The 21,183-nt window shown below is 34.2% G+C and overlaps 1 protein-coding gene across 4 annotated transcripts in view; it reads right to left on the reverse strand.

Annotated features, from left to right (window-relative positions):
* Positions 1–1,475: 1,475 nt before the first annotated feature.
* Positions 1,476–21,183, reverse strand: part of LOC148614939 (uncharacterized) — a 30,826-nt gene continuing 11,118 nt past the window's right edge. For 2 of the 4 annotated variants that reach the window (XM_088589486.1, XM_088589487.1), the window contains 6 exons: positions 11,420–11,483; positions 7,739–8,089; positions 5,528–5,890; positions 5,143–5,307; positions 3,137–3,218; positions 1,476–2,799 (listed from right to left, as the gene is read on the reverse strand). In XM_088589486.1, coding sequence (XP_088445612.1) covers positions 1,977–2,799; positions 3,137–3,218; positions 5,143–5,307; positions 5,528–5,890; positions 7,739–8,089; positions 11,420–11,471 — 1,836 coding nt within the window. In that variant the 5' untranslated portion in view covers positions 11,472–11,483 and the 3' untranslated portion in view covers positions 1,476–1,976. Of the gene's footprint in view, positions 2,800–3,136; positions 3,219–5,142; positions 5,308–5,527; positions 5,891–7,738; positions 8,090–11,419; positions 11,484–16,820; positions 16,840–21,183 lie in introns of those variants that run through there. The other 2 variants (XM_088589488.1, XM_088589489.1) reach the window with 2 other exon arrangements.

Raw genomic sequence — 21,183 nt, forward strand, 5'->3', positions numbered from 1 at the left:
TAAAGACACAATCCGTGTCATGTCGAAATCATCCATTTATCGCAATTTGCCATTTTTGATATGAATACTTACATTCTTTATTATCAATGTTTGCTTTATTACAAAAAGTCCTGCAGGATATATATTATCTTTAGTATAAATATTGAAGTCGTCGTTGTTAAGAGCCAAAGTATTGTCTATATATCTGAAGGTGTTATTAAATTTATCTGCCACATGTTGTTTGGGAGAGTCTTTATTCTAGCCATAAATTGTGGTTCGTTCCACAATAAATGGTGCACAATTCGGAATTCCAATAACTTGACTATAAACGGTAACGCTAAAGCGAACGAAAATGTTCGAGTGCTGTAAGAATGTCACATATTCGTATGACACTGCTGCGTGAATTGTCCATGATATTGCATATATTGGTAAGCCATTGCAGTGTGTATGACATTGATGCGTGTATTGTGCATTACATTGTCGTGTGTATTGTCAGTATAATTATTGTTAATTCCTATATTATTCAAGACGTTGTTGGATATTGGTATGACATTAATAAGATACAGGTTCATGCAAACTACCCTATATAATCATGATTTAAGCTATGTGCTAATCATTTAATTTCACTGATGATTCGACTGCGATTCTCATTTTTTTTTGCTTTTATTTTCTTATCTCGCTTTGGTCATCAGTGACTTCGTTGTAAAATCTCCGTTTAGTAAACGTCAAATTAGATTTCACTATATGATACTCAGGGGCGGATCCAGAGGGGGTATAAAGGCACCCCCTTTTAATGGAAAGTTTGTCATTTTGTGTAAAATTGACAAAAAATGGCAAATAATGTCCTAGCATCCCCCTTTTTCTGAGGAACCCCGACTGGCACCCCTGCTTTTCAAAGTGTCTGGATCCGCCCCTGATTTATATTTTACTTGTGTTCGGCGTTTCATCAGCTCTGGTCGAACACAGATTTTTGTTTGTTTGTTGGGATTTAACGTCCGAGCAGCAATATTTCAGCTATATTCAGACGATGAACATGAAATTGATGATAAAATGAACATGAAATGATGATGAAATGAAAAAGGGATGGGACACAAGAACAATGGGGTCGACAAATTTTGATTGCCACTGGAAATAGGGAGAGGTGGGTAGGGTCGGGCAATTTAGCCTCCTGTGGCGGAGCCCTATGGTTCCTACTCCGTAAGAAGGAACCACAGTAGGGTTCTTTAACGTTCGAGGAACGTGGCATCTTTCCCAACACGGTGCACCACTATGGTTTGCGGTTAGGTTTTCCGTATTATAGCCTGACAACCCCAGCATGTAACACGCCAGGGGTACCCCATTCCACCACCTGGGGCAAACATCCCAGTTGCTCGGTGCGCAGAGCACCCTAGCCCTCGGCTAGGGTTCTGAGCACTATTTAGTCGCCTTTTAGGTCGAACATAGAGATAATGATTACTAATTAGAAAATACAAAGCCCAACAAATAAACCACTGGTGTATCGGTGTAGATTTTATTTACAAAATAAATAAAAAGATGACTTTATAAATATATTGCACGATAAGATAAAATGACTTTGCACTTATAATGACCCATTAAGAAATGGGAGTATTGAGTATGACCAGGTACTACTGTATTCCCATGGAGGAAATAGCATCATGATAATATAATGTGTACATAAATATTATGATATATGTAAAATATATACTTATATTCCTGAGAAGAAATGAACTACAAAACATATTCCAAACAGCACAGGAAAACCCATTTCCCTTATCATTAAATCATTTGGTCACAAATTTATCTTCACTTGTTGCGTTTCGTTATAATGGTCAAGAAATCTTCGTTTTGACACTTGCCCATTTGTATTTTTTTTAATGAAATCAAATGTCTTCTCACGTGTATAACTGTGTAGGCAACACTGCAAAATAAAAAGCATCTGCAATCAAACTCAGTTGCCCTAGCGCCTTATTACATTAGTCGAGCCAACATTTCTAATGTTATACCCCCGATTCCGTTTTGTGTTTAGCAGCCTTTGCTTTGTTCTTTGAGAGTAAATAGTCAATATTGTCGTATGCACCGTCGTCCATAGTTGTAGTGTCTGACAAAGACTTCCATAAAGCTTCAACTTCAGCCATTTCTTTATAATCAGGCGCAATTGGGGGAGGCTCTGCAACCTCCGCCGTCGGAGGCAGTATAACAACCTTTCTGAATTTGCTCATGTCCGGAGACCCCGCTTTTGTGTGCAGGTTTTGATATGTGTCAATGATGTTTTCGATATTTTTCTCACCGTTTGAACCAACCGATTCGTCGGAGCCATAAGGAAAAGGAGTCACCATAGCTACAGGCGAAAAAGTTACGGTTTTATCTTTGCCCTTTGCTTTCTTGCTTCTGTGTGGTAGAGTCGAGGTTACTCTTATTTCGGCCACTTCTGTCTGAGGTTTTTGTGGATTCATTGTAAAATATTTATTAGTTTCCTCTTCACTCATTGTCTGGTAGGACGATGGTGGGTCTATAATGTACGGAAGTTCTGGACTTTCAGAACGAGGCACCTTGCCATTCGGAAGTTCTTCATTGTTTACAACTTTTTTCTCTTCAGTCTCCGTACCTTGTAAAAACGCTTCTATAACTTGTTTATCCTTTTCTGCACCAAGTTCAGTAAACTTTGTCATCTTAATAGGATTTCTTTTAATGGAACAATACCGTTCCTCGTCATAGTTGAACCTTTCCGTGGTTTCGAGATCACTATCGTACTTTTTTGCAACTAGCATTGGAGAAGAAATATTAGATCCCTGTTGTTTAGGTCGTCTTCTCTCTCTTTCTCTGTAAGAATAGTTGATAATGATAGTCATGCATAATTTTTGTTAAAAGATTGGCTTGATTATATTTTGTCTCGCATGTATATCAGAGTTATAGACATCTGACTGCATGATTAACTAGAGCAGCAACAAAACCCATGTTTAAGTTCTGGTTTAGAAAGTTACATGAATGTGTTCACTAAATTGTATCATAACTTTTAAAAAAACAATGAACATGAATATCAGTGATTTTGTAACGAACAGCCTTAAATCCCAGAACGCATCATTTTAGTGGTTGACGACATTCAAGTCGAGAAATAATTCAAGACTGGAAATGTTGTCGCCAATCCTATACTACCTACCTTGTACAATGGACGGCTACAGCCACGATACAAATGACGACAATAATAGCTGCAGCAACACAAATACCTCCTATGATGGCTACTGAAAACAGAAGATCAAAAGTACATCAGAGACTGTTATCTTTAATTACTAGATATGACATAATATAAACTACTCCCGATATATTTCTAAGATGGAACAAAACATCACATGACTATGTATTGGTACCTAACATTCACTGATAACTTATTTTCCGTGCACTGAAGATTTCCATGCGCTTTACATTTTGATATTCTTTGCTTTGCTTTAACAATGATTTTTCTTGTTGATAATTACAATTATCGTCAGGGCTTTACACAATGACAGCTGATATTAGAAATGCGATCGTTTTCCCATTAAGTTTAAGCTTATTTAAAAAGTTGAATCAGTTGGCAGTTCAAACCTATAGACACTTATAAGAAAAAGGACAGAATTGTCAGATTCATTTTTTAAATAAAACACAAGCACGTACTGCTCTGTAATATGCAAGTATGTACTTAGATGCCTTTTTCCTTCTATCAAATGTAATCATTATTAGACAAGTTTTATATAAACCAACGTCACTGCATAAGAAATCATATTTCCAAAATCATATCCACTCATTTGTTTATTATGACACATTACATATACAATAAAAGATTTATAGTCACAATGTGGGAGATTTTTGATATATTTCTTCATTTTGATAGACGGAGTCAATTAAAAACTACGTATCAAAACGAAGATTAATTAACTTTAAAACACATCTCTTTGTAATCCTGTTATTTTTCAGTTATATCTTCGTAACATCGATAATGACTTAGTAATGGAAATCATTAATCAATGCTAGATATAGAATAGGGAAAGTTATTGGCTGATACCTAGCTCTACATAATGGTAACTTAAGGTATAACTTAAAGTATAAGAAATCCTCCTAGCTCTACACAGTAGTAACTTAATGGACAAGAAATATTCCTATCTCTACTAATAGTAATTTGAGAGATAAGAAATCATCACAGCTCTACACAATAGTAATATAAAGGGATAAGAAATCCTCCTAGCTCTATATAATGGTAATATTAAGGGATAAGAAATCCTCCTAGCTCTATATAATAGTAACTTAGGAGGTAAGAAACCTAGCTCTATATAATAGTAACTTAGGAGGTAAGAAATCCTTTAGCTCTACACAATAGTAACATAAATGATAAGAAATACTCCTATAGCTCTACATTTTCGGAACACAAACGGTATAAGAAATTCTACAGCTCTACATCATGGGAATACAAATTAGGAAAATTAACCTCCGATAGCTCTATATAATGGTAAAATCCTCCGAAAGCTCTACATAATAGTAACATAGGAGTTAAAATTCCGCTTAGGTAATTTGATGCTACATACAAAGCCTTGAACATGCAACAGAACCAACTGTAGGGATAGTAAAAACCCAAACTCATGTGTGATCGTGATGTGTTTATCGTCTATAGCCTTCTATTGCCTCTAACTCTCTCGAACTTGAATTTTGTTACATTTTTATTCATTAGATCACGCCCTTATTTAATGAAGTTGTTAGTAAATGAACTCGTCACGTACAAATTGGGTGGAAATAAAATATGTTAAAGATAATTGCTTTTTGAATTTTGAATATGATGAAAATTATCATCAATCATCTTCTTATGAGGCAGAACTAAACATCGCTAGACTGGTTTTAATCGAAAGCTCTGTTTGATTTAAAAGCATTCTTTCAAGCACACAACGATATTCCAGTAATGCCAATGTTTTATCGTCGGAATGCTTTCATTTGATGCATCTGGTGGTTTTGGTTTCTGTAAAGTAGTACGTATTCTATAATCCATTTTTTGCCATTGGTAGATTGATTGGATTAATATGGCGATGACTTTAGATTCTGCAGGTTTTTTATCGGTCGGTATTTAACTCGGTAGCATTATACTTCGTTCGTCCTCACGGAACAACCATAATGGGGTTATAATCGAACTACAATAAAGCATACCCATATCCGGGATAAGTTTGACCCGTTCTTGACTAGCAACTGATGTCTCGTTGGTTGTTGGTTGTTTTGTCGGTGGCAGCATGGAACCTTCTGGTACATTAGGGTCTTCGATGCATGTAACTATCAGATAGTCCTCTGGTTTCTGGACTGGAAGTTTACTTAATTCTTTTAATAAAATAATTATTTGTATATAATCGTCCCTATTTCAATAAAATGAATGAACGATTGCTTTTTTTTTAAATTTTTATGCAAGAGCTGAAACAGCAATTAATTGTTAATTATTGAAATGAACATATTCGAGTTATTAAACATTTTGCAGCCTTTCTTTCCGTTGTTTACTTCTAAAACTGTGACTTAAATCAAACTATTTGTTCAATGGTGGTACCTTTTATGTGTGTCCAAACATAATTGCTCCCATTCGTGCCAATGTCTAGCGTCAGCGTCACGTTCGGGACCATCCGCTCATAGAGCTCCCTATACCCATACATACCGTCTTGACCACAGGTTATCTGACGGTATACCCCATATAAATCTCCTATTGTAAATTTATGATGGCATTTTCCCTCTTTCTTTCGTATCATGATGTCTACCGCCTCAATCGTTATCCCGTTTCCGAGCCCTGACCTCATAAAACATTGACATTTTAAGGGATAAGGCGAATTCTCTGAGTATGGATACTTCGATGTTGAAAGGTAGACGGACTTCGCTGTTTTCTCTACAGAAGTGCAAAACTTCATGATATCGTTGTCTAAAAAATAAATAAGTTGGTGTTGAGAGGCATTGATTGTCTTGGCATGATGATTAAACGTAACATAGACAGCTTGAAAATAGAACATGAAAAAAAAAAACTCCCGTGAATATTTTATCAAATTAGTGTCCCGTGGATATTTGTTCAAAAGATTTAACTTCAATGATTTTTTTCGCCAGTAATGTGTATTCCTAGGACTCGGCGTCCTTCCCTGGTACTAGTGCCCCTGTATTTATATGTTGAGAGGGCTGGTCATTTACCAATGACTCTAACAATTTACATGTTTTACTTATATATGTATTACTTGTAATTCACAGGATAGTTTAAATGCGAGAATATCAAATATATCAAACTGACACAAACATGATAAAGGGGAATAATTTGACATAATAAATGAACATGTTTTATATACGTAAGAAACAGGTGTCTTTGACACTAATTGACCCATTATAAAGGTGTTTAGCCGTACCTAGTAACCCAAATCTTACATACTATATACCATGTAGAAATAAGCTAATCATCTGGTCTTTCGTCTACCCCGGATGTAATTTTATGAGCAACTCGGTGGGTGTTTTTAGAAAAGCAGAGAACGACTACCATGCCGGTGCACCTGGTCCATGCTCCCAGTTTTTTAGTGGAGTCCGGGTTGTTCATTGATTTTTGTTTCTTTGTATGAGTTATTTTGGTTATTTCATGTTCTTTGTTGTGTGTGTCTGTTTTCCCTGTCTTTATTCTTTTTTATTTCTGCTGGAATCTTGGTTCCCCGGAATACTCCTTCCGACTTCGTAAATAACGTGCCCAGCGTCAGTTCAAAATGTCCACTGATACAAATTTCGTGTTTAATATTTCCAAATACAATTTAAAACCTCATTGAATTTGTATTCTAACTTTTAATATTCATTCGTACCATCCCTTCCTATACTGGTATATATGGAAAACAATTAAAAGATTGATTTTCAAAAGTAGAAGAATCACGAGAATTCCTTCAAAACTCAAGTTTGCTTCTGCATATTTTTCTTTCATTATATGCAATTTTACTGCTTTGAAATAAACAAGTATTGATATAAGTTGCTTTATAAGTGAAGAGTTTTAAAAGTCTAAACCTTTAAATGTTTATGATTTTATAAGTAGCAAAACTATGTCGGGTAGAAATCGTTAAGATGCACCATCCGATATTGCTGACGCACTACCAATTAACATAGTTTCCCTCCTAACAAAATAACATCATGATAATTACCGTAAAAAAGATCAATTTCTTTTCGAATGAAACAATAAAACCAACAAAATAGTTATAAAATATATAACTAATACTAGATAATACTTCAATGCTTTGAAATGTAGTCATTTAGAAACAGTGCCAATTCTTGTCCATTAAGTGGTAAAAAAAATTCTTCAAGTTATCTGTGAGAACAAAATACTTTCAGAATGCCAACTTACGCTAGCAGAACAATTGCATGCTTACATTAAGTACATCAAGTAATGATTCGTTAAATATCATTGTTTTTTTTTTATTTTGCCAGATTTACAATCACTTTACGATTGTTAGTGACTCTGGTTTCTTTATGAGGTGTACATATTGTATCTATAATAGTATTATTCGTAAGAATCTGCAAACTTTTTGTTTGACTACAAATCTCTGTACCAATGTTTTTTTTACCCAAGTTACCTATCTATAATATTTTCAATCATTCTGTTATATAGTGCAGAAAACATATCATGTATCCGTAGGATGATCTTCAACCAGGGACAAAGACAAACTTTGCTCTTTTCATGTTGTTATTGTTGTCAATTTAGGTATCTCGTATTCCAATTTTCATGCACTGAAATCTACCAACGATTTATAACTACCTGGTACACAATCATATATAATTGTCATGTAGTCTGTCTTGGAAGCAGAAATTCCCTTGCATTGGTTGAAGGCACTTATGGATGTCATATTGTAGTTGCACTCAACAAATCCAGAGCAAAAGGAATTCACCCTGGCATAGTCTCTCTCACTTTGGACAATGCAGTCTGAGTATGTCCGTAGACAACAGTCTTCTTTGTAGTTTCTTCCTTCGGAAGCACATCGTCTATCAGCGTTTACACCATAGTAGATCCGTTTGATTGCAATTTTATGGTCAACTGGACATTTCAAACTGACAAGTTCATCATTACATCCGCTCATAGATATGTACTCAATAGTCTTACCTAAAGCACCTGAAAGGAAAGACATTTTTATGTCAAGCAAACGTTTAAGAATATGATGTTTTAACAAGGAATTGCATGGTGATGCAGACTTCTTAACCTGGAGGATGATTTTTTTTGTATATAACCAGATGAACTAAACAAAATTTCGCCCTACAAATCTACTAAAAACAAACGTCTTCATTGCCGATTAATAATATATATTCTTTCCGTTTCTGTCAAAGTTGATGAAAAACGCCACCAATGTCGGAAGTATAATAATAATATTATAATACGGACAGTTTGAAACATAAATTCAATGCCTCCTTATCCACATGCACAACAAAGACACAGGATGACTGCTGCTTACTGTTTTTGTCGTACTTTTATTGCAAGTTTTCATACCTGCCAAAACGTTTACTGTTAATATGATATACATATAACTGATGAGGCATAGTTGTGCTAAAATTATCCTCACGTATGTTAACTTATCTGCTAAACCAATAATGCATAATCTAACTGCATATTATATATGAACGCTCGAGTTCTTCTCAAAGCAGTTGTGAAGTTCTCTGAGATGATTCCTATTGTTGCTTAGGCACACTTGGCAATGTGTAAATTAAAACGTTACGTTGGAGGTTCTGGATTTTGTTACATGAATATGAAGATGTGTGCTTGTTTCATGTCTTGCACTGAAACACTTTGAACATTTGAAATTTTCCCAAATTCTGGTGCTGAAAAACTTTTAAATGGCAACACGGTGAAATGTTTCTTGGTAGGATTAATAAACTTAGGTTGTTCTTACGTAACATCACAGTAAACGTCTCAGTCAGTTTTATAGAATTACACACGCTTGTACCGAATACATGTACTTTATAATTTGGAAAGGTGGGTGTCCTTGAGTCACGGAGTAAAAAACAAAAGTGAAATTTTGTTAGTTTTTAAGTATATGTCTGATTACATGTATTTGTTATTGATAAGCTAAAACGTTTTATTCCTCAATATACATTGTATATTCAGAGTGCAAACTGAAAAAGTACATGTACTATATATACTATAGTGCATAGAAAATGAAATGGAATGGATAATGCATATTTTGTTGCCATAAGGTACGGACCATTTGGTTATCTGGGGGAGAGGCGGGGGCTGTGATTTCCATGGAGCCATTTTTATTCGCCAGATTCGCGAGCCATACGTTTTCTGTATGTTCATTTCAATGACTTCTATTTGGAAAACTTATGTTCCCGATTGGCAAAATGAGAGTCAGAATATTTTTTTCAGATCAGATGATGAGCAACTTGTTTTCAAAACAAACAAAAATAGGGCGTTTTTCAAGCCCCGACTTCCCCTAGAAAATAAAAAAATCCGTATCTTATGGTCTTGAAGTGTCCATATATTGTTTGAGAATATAAAACTATGCGATTTAACAATAGCCGACCACCTACGAGTTTTACACCACTCGGTTAAAGTCATTCTAACTGTTTAATAGTTCATTCATGTATGCTACATGCAGTGTAAAATGTAAAACTGATATTAACTACAGATAACAACAGGTGCCTATTTTGATACGAAATGTGAATGAACAGTAGTTTCAGTATGCTACGTAGTTTTTTTTCTATCTCATGTGTCTGAATCATTTTCAATAACGACATCGTTAGTATTTATTTGAAAATTCCTCGTTTTAAGCTTTAGCTTCCTCTCACTTAAACAAATCGTCGAAGTTCTGACATTGATATGTTTTATTTTAGAATTAAAGGAAGTTTGTTCAATCGGTCACTTAAAACTCTATTAGCGAAGACGTGCTAGTGTCACATTCAAGAAGATAATACTTCCTTTATCCATCTAAGGACATCATGAATTGACACATGACAACCTCTTGAAAGCAAACACAGCATCTTTTAAACTTGGTGGACACGACTATCGTATTGGAAACCATTCCTGTCAACTTTAAGGGGTTAAGAACAACTAACGACCTATGATATTTCATAATCCCATTAGTGCATATTATTTCGTTTATATTTCTTCAAGAAATCGACTATGTACCGCTAAAGCACCAGAGAATTTTGTATCATGTATCATGTAAAGATCATATTGTCATAATTCTTGTCTCCTATTTCAAGCATGTAGACACAAAGAAATTGAAATTATCGAGTATGAACGCATTGCCTAATAGGACGTCATCTGTTGTTTCCAAGAGCTTCCGCTTCATTTCCCGTTTTTTATCAACTATCAAAATACGGAAACCCGAGAAGAACGTAATCAGAATAAATCACCAAAAAGTGTGTGTGGTAATAACTTTCTAATAAACGATTTATGGATCAAAAACTACATGCAGCTCCTAAAGTTTGGAATGTTTTTTTTAAATTATGTTTGTTTAGATGTTCTCCGTGTCCGCTTTCCTTTGTTATTACATAGTATGATTAACCGTTAGCTATTGAACTCCAAGTGTTTATTCGAGTGAAGCCAGTCCTGACTTTATGCCTACAGCATCTGTCGCCGATTACTTGATCGATTTAGAATATGAACCATATTTCGTATTATTGCCTTTGTCACCTGAGTCATGTAATAAAGAAATACATTTGGTATGATCTACACCTGTGAGGCTTTTTATTTTATAGATTGCCAGGTATTGTTGTGTTCAGATCTCATTATTCAAATTGATATGTCATTCGAATTTCAATAAAAAGAGAAAATGATTAAACAACAATAAATGTTTTAGCTACTCTTTAAATGTGTTATTTGTTTATAATGTTCTGCTCATAGTAGGAAATTTTTAATTAACCCAGTTACGAATCCCTTGGATTGTCATGATATAGAGGTGACAGCGTACTAGTATCTCATAGAACTTGGCATGTTGTAAAATAATCTGCCGATGTACCTTTAGCGATGTATACTTGACAAACATGCAGAGTTACAATTCTAAAATACTCTTTTAAATAATAATCTTTTAAATCAAATAAGAAAAAAAGGAACATGGTGAAAACGAATGCTTTGTTTGATCGCTTAATTGGTTAATTTGAACGTGAATAAGTCTTTATATCGGTGTAATGAACACAACAAAAACAAGCACTCTTCAAATATTTCATTCTGCAACTTCAACATACGTGATTTCATGTTCATCGCCTGGATATAACTGAAATATTGCTGCTCGGGCGTTAAACCCCAACAATCAATCAATCAATCGATCAATCATCGACAGGATATAGCTGAAATATTGCTGCTCGGGCGTTAAACCCCAACAATCATTCAATCAACACAAGTGCATTGCAATTATAACCGACTGTGTTTTAATATAAAGGAACGAAGATGGGCAATATAACAAACATATCAAAAAGTTTGAAAATGATCAATTAAAAAACTTACCATGATGTAAACAGTAAAATATTGTAAGAATAATCAAGTATTTCCCGTCCATAATCTGTACGTCCTGTGAAGAGAAATAAATAAAAAATAACAACACTCATCTTAATATAATAAAATACGAAAATCGTGTTTAAAAATAAACCTAAGCTCCACCTACAGGCTTCTGTCATAACTCAACAACAGTTGATATAAAAGGGACATGTACCGGCCTTACTTTATCATAAAATGCCCAAGTTGGTTCGGGTAATACCCAATTAGAACTGATCCAAAGTGAGTTTCAAAATTAACTTATCAACACACTGTTGATTAATCAAATTAAATCGTCTGTAAGGCTTTGATTGATGTAAAATTCTAATTAATATGGAATATTTATGTTTTAATCGGAATTTTATCGGATTTGTTGATCAAACAGTTTTATGTTCAGATTTTAGAATATTAATGTGGACTGGTTAGACAAAGAAGCGTGTTGCAGTTTATTTGCCAACTGCGGCGTCGGTGTTTGAGCGTTTTTCAATCAATGAAAGACAAAAGAGAATATTATTATCTTGTTATTTGCATCTCAGCTGCGATACGGACCTTGTACTTTACAGTACGGTCAAATCAATATATTATTATCGATACAGCGTGTTTTTTGTAGACTCACCCATAAGATTCAATGCAAAAAATCACTACATATAATAACCTTTATATCCCAAGCTTAAAACAGTAAGCAAAATGAAATGTTCGATTTTATCCAATATTAACGAAGAAATGCCCCTACCTTTTTATTAATTGTGTGTATTACCATCACAATACAAATACATGTACAAAGACTCCGGGGCGAATGTCAATGTGACAAGTTTTTCTTCTCTCCTACATTTATTTTTTATGATGAATACTTTGGTTTCTTTTATCTTAATCATAATTCACATTTCTCCACCCGGGGACTTGTTCTGTTGACCGCATCAGGGTTTGGGGCTGGGAGGAGTTAGATGACGAGGTTACATGAGGTTGTATGGTTGGAAAATGTGGTGGAATTTGATATCTCAAGTGTACTATTAAAGTAAGATAAAATTAAGGATGTAATCACTTCAAACGATACAAGAACATATTAGAGGAATAATATATGCCCTCTGGATAGTCTCCCTTCACAAATACCTGTTATTACATTATATAACATTCCAATTTATAACTGCGTGTAATATCAATGATGGTGGTAAAATGTAAACATGAACAACAAAGGTTGTACATTAAGGACAAAGTTTATCCTTTAACAGTTAAAAAAAAGTAAAAATGTGCAAAACAAACGAACTGAAGAACCATGTGGTCTTAAACGGGAATATGAAGTAGCGGTACGGAATAAGGTTTGAAGCTGACTTTTAATGACTTTCTTGTCAATACAGTGAACGAGTTAAAACTAAAGAATCTCCAAAATATATTACAAGCGCTACCAATACCTAACTAAACAACAACTATATATCTTACAAGCGCTACCAATACCTAATTAGACAACATATCAGCCGAAACGTCATTTATAACAAAAATACATTTAATTTCGACGGAACCTTGAACGGATCTTTCCCCAAAAACCGTTTGAAAAGCATTCTCAACAACAGAATTGAGACTAAATTATTTCGAAGCAGCCATTAATCCCGGGCATCCAACTGACATGAGATTGAAGCTATTAACTTCATATTTTTACCTTCGCCTGGCCAACCATAATAAGCATTTAAAACAGGTGCTTTCATTTTTGTTTGACCTGTATTGGCATTGTTTCTAATACAAATATACTATTGTATACAAAATTAAACTTTGAGAAGTGACATTCAAAAAGATGCGAACTTGTGCAAATAATTTGTAGAAAAAACTTACAAAATGTAATCGTTTATAATTACTGTTCATCCTTTTCATCTAACAGTAGCACATTCTCTCCTTCTCGTATAAACATGCCAGTATTGCAGTGCTTATTAGACAGGTCATGTGCCAAGTGTTCGTAACTGCTTACTACAGAACAGGTACTATTGTTTGGCAAGTGATACATCAATCAAACATAAAAAAAAATAGGAATTAGATTGACGTGTTCATACTATTGGTTGATTGATTGCTTTCGCCGTATCGTCGATTTGGGCAATATCACTGCGATGCAGATATCGGTGATACAATGTTAGGTTGTGTATAGCTACCTTCTTTGACTTTTTCATGTTGGATACATACCGGCCAAGGAGGGTATCTGAAGTTAGTAAACAGCTGCACACCAAAAGGTACATTATACAGATCCTGGTGACTGTTTGCTGTATAATTTCACGACAGGTTGGACATTGTTGTGAACAGTTCTTCAATCTTATAGCAAAATAACCATGTTCCAGAAGCCTATTTCTTAGAGTTCTAGTGCGATACAAAAAGTCTGCGTAGTTTCGGCAAGCTCTGGCATAACGTATGAGTTGTGATATGAACACTCCATACGCAGGTGCTGAAGGGATGTTGCCACAGACGAAAGGCAAGTTGACAATCCTGAATAAAAGTCATCACGTTTGTCGTAAAGTTTCGTCAATAGTTTTCCTTTACCATCGATTTCTAAATGCAGGTCAAGATATGAGGCTGACTTCACAATGAAGGAATGACGGACAAACAGACGAACAGAGAAAACTGTTTTGTTGTTGAAAAAACAGAATAGAATCATAAAAGTTTTCCAAGAGAAAAATACATTAATTACAAAACCCGTTACCGTAGATTTAAAGGAATAGGAATATAAAGCACCATTGAGCAAACGTAAAACAATGATCCTTGATTAGAAACCTAATTACTCTAACTACAAAATATGAATGTAGTATCTTAAAAAATCGTACTCACCTGATCTTTTAAAGTCACGTATATAACATTGTCAGTATAATGTGCAAAAGTACCTCCCTTTCTAGGATATAGTGAAGTCCTCTGTATCAAATATTATGATATTCGAGACTCAACGTATACCAAGATCGATCTTTAAGTACCCCCCCAAAAAAAACTGACATGAGCATTATATCAATACGTGTCTAACTGTCTTGTATTTGTGGTTTATTTATTCAAGTTAATGACTAATTCTCTTGATATTTATGTCCATTCCTGGTATTTGATTTCACCATTGATTGTGACCATACAAACTTTGTAATTGTAACTTATTGATTCAGGCCAATAACAGTGATCTAGGAGATGAGCTAGAGACTAGTTCAAAACACAAAACTATACACATAGCAAGAGACAGAAAAGCAAACAACGTTGTTATAGTTTAAAAAAGAGAAGCTTACGACTTAAGAAAATAATCAACAAAGACCTTACAAAAGTAAATAGAAGCATAGATAAAGTAGTAGCAGAAGATTAAGCATCCTAAGTTCGACATCATCGAGAAGTGTGTTTGCAATTTGTCGAAAAAATACTACACGTCAATAAACATATCTGTAGAGGTTAACATACAATGTCTGTTTGATGACAAGTTCTTGGTGGTGGCCTAAGCATATACATATTTCTGTCCGAAGAGGTATATCGGAAGTGTTTAACACGATACAAAAAGCATATCATATGAATGACGTATAAATCGGAATTTAGCAGGAGCTCACCTTTTGTTATGATAGATAAATGGAAAATTGATGATACGGGATGAAATATCATCAGATTATCTTAGAGCCAACTCCAGCAATGTCAGAGGTTGTCTAACAAGATATTTTCTGACTTGGCGTCATAGAGGAACGGAATTTCAGCCCCTTACATTGTAGGAGTACGTAGGGCCTAATCATAACTTGTCTTAACACAGTGGTGTTTAACCACAAATTATGTTTGTTAAATAAACAACGTTAACCTTTTTGAGAAAAAAAAAAAACAACAGTGCAGCATGTATTTCAAATTTCAGGTTCCTTCCAGTATCTTTTCGAAGGGGACAGATCGCCTGCGCCGTCCTTTATGTGTAGCAAGCCGGAAACATGACTACCTCGGAATCATTCTGTCGGAAATGTACGTAATTCGGAAGTGGCTGTTTGAACTATTTGAACTATCAACACAGGCACAGAGTGGGTGTTCTAGGAAGCCTCGCATATTCCCGTTTGTCGAGACATCATCGATATACATTGTATAAACATAACAGTACATTGTCGACAAAAAGCTCCGTCCCTTATATGTAAAACGAGAAGTCATATTGCAGTCTGTCTTCTGTTATACGCGAACTGCAAACTTGAAATCATGCTAATTCGGCTAGTTGGTTTGTCCACGTCTAACCATGTTAACTAAGTTGACCAATAATGCTATGTCTGGATAATGGAGTAACATACTATAAGTTGATCTTTCAATGCTTCAGATGTTGTTATTATTACTGTTATATCCGGTTCTTGTAGTCAAATCTTATCTTGTCAAAATATCATCTTGACATATTAATCTTGTTGGACTCGTAATATAAATCTAACTAAACAGTCAGGTTAGATAACTACTGTTTGATGTCAGATGCTTCAATATGGGAAGGAAAGAAACACGTCAATAATAAATGTACTTGTAATGCACCATTCATTATACATGCTATAGAATGATCGAGGCAACCATGATTCGATTGAAAAGCCAAGGATAAAGACTAGACAGTGGAAAAACACACAAACAACAAAGAACATGAAATAACCAAAAATAACACGTACAAAGAAACATAAGTAAATTAGCAACCCAAGGTCCATTAAAAACAGGGATCATAGACCAAGTGCATCGGTGGTTTAAGCGCATTTACTTTTTTATATAAACATTCGCCGAGTTGCTTATAAAGAGTCTTAATAATCTCTATAAAATGTCTTTTATATAAATGGATGTAAAACTAGAACGACAAAGGTTATATGATCTCTTCCCGGGATCCCTACATCATTTTTTTGTCATCAATTTCTGTAAAGTCATTTCATTGCATCGATTTGTTTATTGATAATATAAAACAGGTTTGTTTCCTGTCTGTACAGTTGCTGCATATGCATTAAAAGAGAACAAACGTCTTATCATTACAGTGATAGCGTAACAGTTACTGTTTTCCTCTATTCTCAGTTTAATCATAATAAAATACAGATCATAAAACAGAATAAAGTACCTTAACGAACACTTATCAAGGCTTTATAACAGTTTGGTATTATAGCAATTCATAATAACATCAATTAAGTTCTGATTATCCAGATGAAATAAAACATACATCATTAGTATAGCACTATCCTCCATACGGGTAGATAAATCAACTGAATGTAGAGCCAACGACGAAAAAATAGCATCCTAAATACTGCTAAGATTTCGGCTACCAGAAACATTAATATCACGAGCTCTGTGATTTAAATGTCTCAGTCCAAACCAACAAAAGATTGACACTCGAAAATAAAATGGAATAATAATAATAAAATGAGATAATTTTGCATTTCATGCAGTTGAATAATCTTACCTTCTAATAGATAGTTTTCTTACGTGCTTAAATCAAAGGTTATAGAAAATGTATAGGATAGGACTGTTAGAAATAAAAATGTATAGGATAGGACTGTTAGAAAACAAAGGTATAGGATAGGACTGTTAGAAAACAAAGGTATAGGATAGGACTGTTAGAAAAAAAATCAGGTGGGTTTTTTCCATAAACAATTCTTGTACGAAGAAAATGTAATTCGAAGAAAACATGATTTTTCTGAAGAGAAACCTATCCCGTTGTTGGAACCACTCAATTCTTTAGAACACTCCTCAGTTTGTTAGACATCTTAAATATACAATCAAGCAGAATTCACTATCTCACCAGCTCTGACAGATGATCAAAAAGATCTCCCAATCTCTTTGATTATCACTGATAACATTTCAACAGGTGCTTCTGTTACTATTCATTCACAATATCAGCTTAGCTGATTCTATAGTAATTGTTGGAAAACTCAGGAACAATATTAGGCCAAGTTAAAGAAAGAAATACACGTTTCTGTTCTTTTAAAGTGAGGTAAAAAAATAACTCCTACATTGCCTATAAAGACCACTTTAACTTGTAATTTAAGTCAAGCAATTAACTTAAGTGTAATACTATATCTAGGCTAACACAGAAAGGGTACGTATTCTTTCGAAATTCTCAGTTGTAAGGAGCAAGATGCATTTTATAATATAGATTCCTAATCATAAGGCACATTTAGACCATACTAGACAATAGAAACTCTTACAAACGCCCTTAAAGCATTCTGTAAATTGCTCTGTTACATGGTTACACTGGAACAATGTTTATTTAATATCGAGTGATGCTCTCGTGAAAAGCATCGGCTTATTTCATCATTGACTTATAGAGCCAAAATGATTCACCAGTTGACAAACACTGGATGAAATATAATGCGTTAACGTTAATCAAATATTGGATTAATAACGATGTGATTAAGTGAACTTCGTAATTAATGAAGTTTCTTTGTTTAGAAGGCTCATACTATTTGTTAATCAAGGCCAATTTGTATTGTCATTTTCTAAAATCAGACTAAACTGTTCAATGTCTAAGTGTTTGTTTCCTTCGATTGTATGTCAAGGGTATTGGGCTTTTATAGATTTACATTTCATATCGATAGAAAACGATTTTAGAATCCAAACTTGAAGTGGTTGTTTCAGAAGATGATGAATTGTTCGCTAATTTTCTCGTTTATGAGAATGGTATTGATACAACCTTCAAGTGTCTGTACATAATTGGCTGTTAAGTTTTGATTTGGTAGAATACACAAGTTGTTTTAATTTCCATTTATTGGTATTATTTCTCTTGGAAATGAGTAACCTTGGCTGTCTACCAGCTATTTCAATGTTGGGACCACTAAGTGAACCGATTATACCATGTACAAATCCGACTTTGGTTGTTTGATAGCAACTGCTGTCATCAAGAAAACTACTCGCAAGCGTTCAATACATCTTTTTGCTTACTTGATGCTAGATATTCAATTCTTATTTGATTGTTGAACTAAATTATTTTGAAATTAATTTATACATTTTCCAATATGCAGACTTCTCAATTTTGACCGCCGCTTTTCTTTTGCTTAGTTACAGAACATCATGATTATGTTTTTTTTTTTGCCATAACATTCCAAGACATCCATAGAACTCGAGAGCTTATATTGATGAAGGGGTGTTATGGGAAATGTGGAAAATTCATACCATATGTTAGTATGTTTCATGAATTATTTTGGTCTGATATGCGTTTTTCCTGGTTGATATAGATACATGAAGTTCAGTCTTATACATGCAGATAATTCACTTATCTTATGAAATTGACTTTAAACAGTAAGGTGTCATATGACTGACATAAAGAACATAAGCAGAACAGACCAAGGTTAATATGACTGATTGCAATAAAGTATCCCCTACATCCGGTAGTCACTGTAACGGCTTTAGATTAGATATGTCTAACGGTTACATCCTTATCTTTACGAAAGATTGACTTATTTAACATATCAGCAGGCCTTTAATTAAACATTCAAGACAGATATATGGCAGAAAAAACTGTACGTGGCAGTCTTTCCTATAAAGATGCCGACCTAGAAGTAGTTTGTGTAATTTTCAAGAAGACTCTCTTTTTTTATTTGACGTCATCAATATATTAATACCGTGTATTTTGAAAATAGATAAATAGTTCGAAATAAAAGAATTACTTGAATGACACCTCATGTTTTATCATTTCTGACTAGCTAATTCAACTGAATCATTTGTAAATATCACAATTCCATAAATTGTACTGCCTGTTACTTAACTTTACTGGTCTTTACTGTACTAAGCGAAACAACAAGCTTTAAAATAATACAAGTTATATCTTCAAATTTTGACAAAAACCGCCGTATTGTAGACGTATATGAAATTTTTCATCATTCCCCGTACAGTAAACAGTGGTCAGTATACAGTTGATTTAAACTTTTGAAGGCGCAATATTTGAATTGCTACTAAGCTAAATTTAGTATGATGAATCGTAACTTTTAGCCTACACTTTAATTTTGTGGCTAACTTACGGCTTAATTCATAGAACAATTACGTATTAATTCAATGCGTGTAGAGACAGTCGAGCTTTGGGTGGGAGTGATAATAAGTTCACTCAAATGTTCCTCAAATTTTTGTTTTCTATTCACAACACCGAGGAGACACTATTTGATTTTTTAACTCAGTGCAAACCTGTCATGTCAAAAATTTTATTAGATACATGTGCATGTATATAGTAAATGCAAAGATTTATACAGAAAGCATTTGTATAGAATGATTGTTTCCTCTATACAAAACATACCGTCACGTACCCAAAGGTCGAGTAATCCATGTTGCCTTCACCCAGAAATGATAACATTAGATAAAGTACTATAACCGGGAGATCAGTATTATCTATCGGCTTGATGCTAAAATAGTCTGTGGTGTTTGTTTGTTTGATGCAGAAGCAGATTCATCTTGATGCCTCTGCAGTTTGATGTAAAGATAAGGTATTGACTCTTTAGAGTGTATATTAGGTAGGTTGTCACGGTTCTAAGTGGAATATACTATACACCCTCTTTGAGGATATTTCGGGAAAAGAAAGATATCAATCATGCATAAGCAATATTTCAAAGTTCTGGTTTGCAACATGTTTAAACTTAATATAAAATTACATTCAGTTTTGAGTTTTGGTTACCCTTTGTAAATTTAGAATGGACAATCACAACCAGACAAAAGAGGCAGGAAGATGATCCATTGTCCGAAGAGAACAACGTTTTGCCACTTTTGCAGTAAAAATATAATCGGAAATGATTACTATTACTTACTCTAATGTGAAATTTTAAATATTGAAAGGAGAGAGTGCATCAATAGTAAAATATACATAATAAATGGTAAAACATTATAATTCAACGCTTTTATGAATGTATCAAAGCTGAATTAAAAAAAGGGTTGTAGGTATATCGTAAATGAAAGGATGGGTTCTCATATATAGGTTGCAATAAATTATGTATGTATTGTATCATTACTTATACTGTGTTTGCATTTTGTTTTTTTTTTTAAATGTTATATATAACAATCTCAACAACCATATGTAATATTGTTTCATTGTGTTGTCTGTACATCATACTTCTTCTTTTGTTTAATAGAATAAAGCATATATGGTAAAGAATTCCGCTTGTGTTTTATTTGCAAAGATAAACCACGGTTTGACCATAACTGTGAAGTTGCCAGATCCACACTCAATAAGTTGAAAATGCTCCCTAAACAATTGTACAATGTATTTTTTATTATACTCGGCGTCACATAAATAACATACTGTTAAAATTTGAATAAAAATATTTTTTACGACTTTATTGACACCTACCGTCGTTTAAATTGTCTTAAATGACTTGCTCATTCGTTTAGCCAAACGGCTTCTCCCTAAATAAGTCGCTTATTAGCTTAAATCATGCGTAACAAATCCTTACGGGAAAATCCCATACTAATATCCGCCATGTTGGTTTCTACGGGACGATTTGTTTACAAACGAAGTTCGTAAGTTCCCGTCGAACTCCGGTGACAATCGTCTGCTTGATCAACTTCTCGGTATTGTACGTTGTTCGCGTAAAATAAATCCGAGATATCCGAAATAACGCCGAAATGCATTCTGGGTTCTTCGGTTTTTGGACAAACCATTTAAACGTAAACAACATCTCCTACCAACCCGATCACTGTGAACATGGCCGACTTTTTACAATGTAAATATTGGCACGGAAAATTAAAATCTGACCGGAATTTAACGATTCAATGTTTAGGGAGAAGCCGTTTGGCTAAACGAATGAGCAAGTCATTTAAGACAACTTATACGACGGTAGGTGTCA

Source organism: Perna viridis, chromosome 6 (assembly GCF_037379345.1).
Source record: "Perna viridis isolate PV_CMFRI_1.1 ecotype Kerala chromosome 6, ASM3737934v1, whole genome shotgun sequence".
NCBI lineage: Eukaryota > Metazoa > Mollusca > Bivalvia > Mytilida > Mytilidae > Perna > Perna viridis.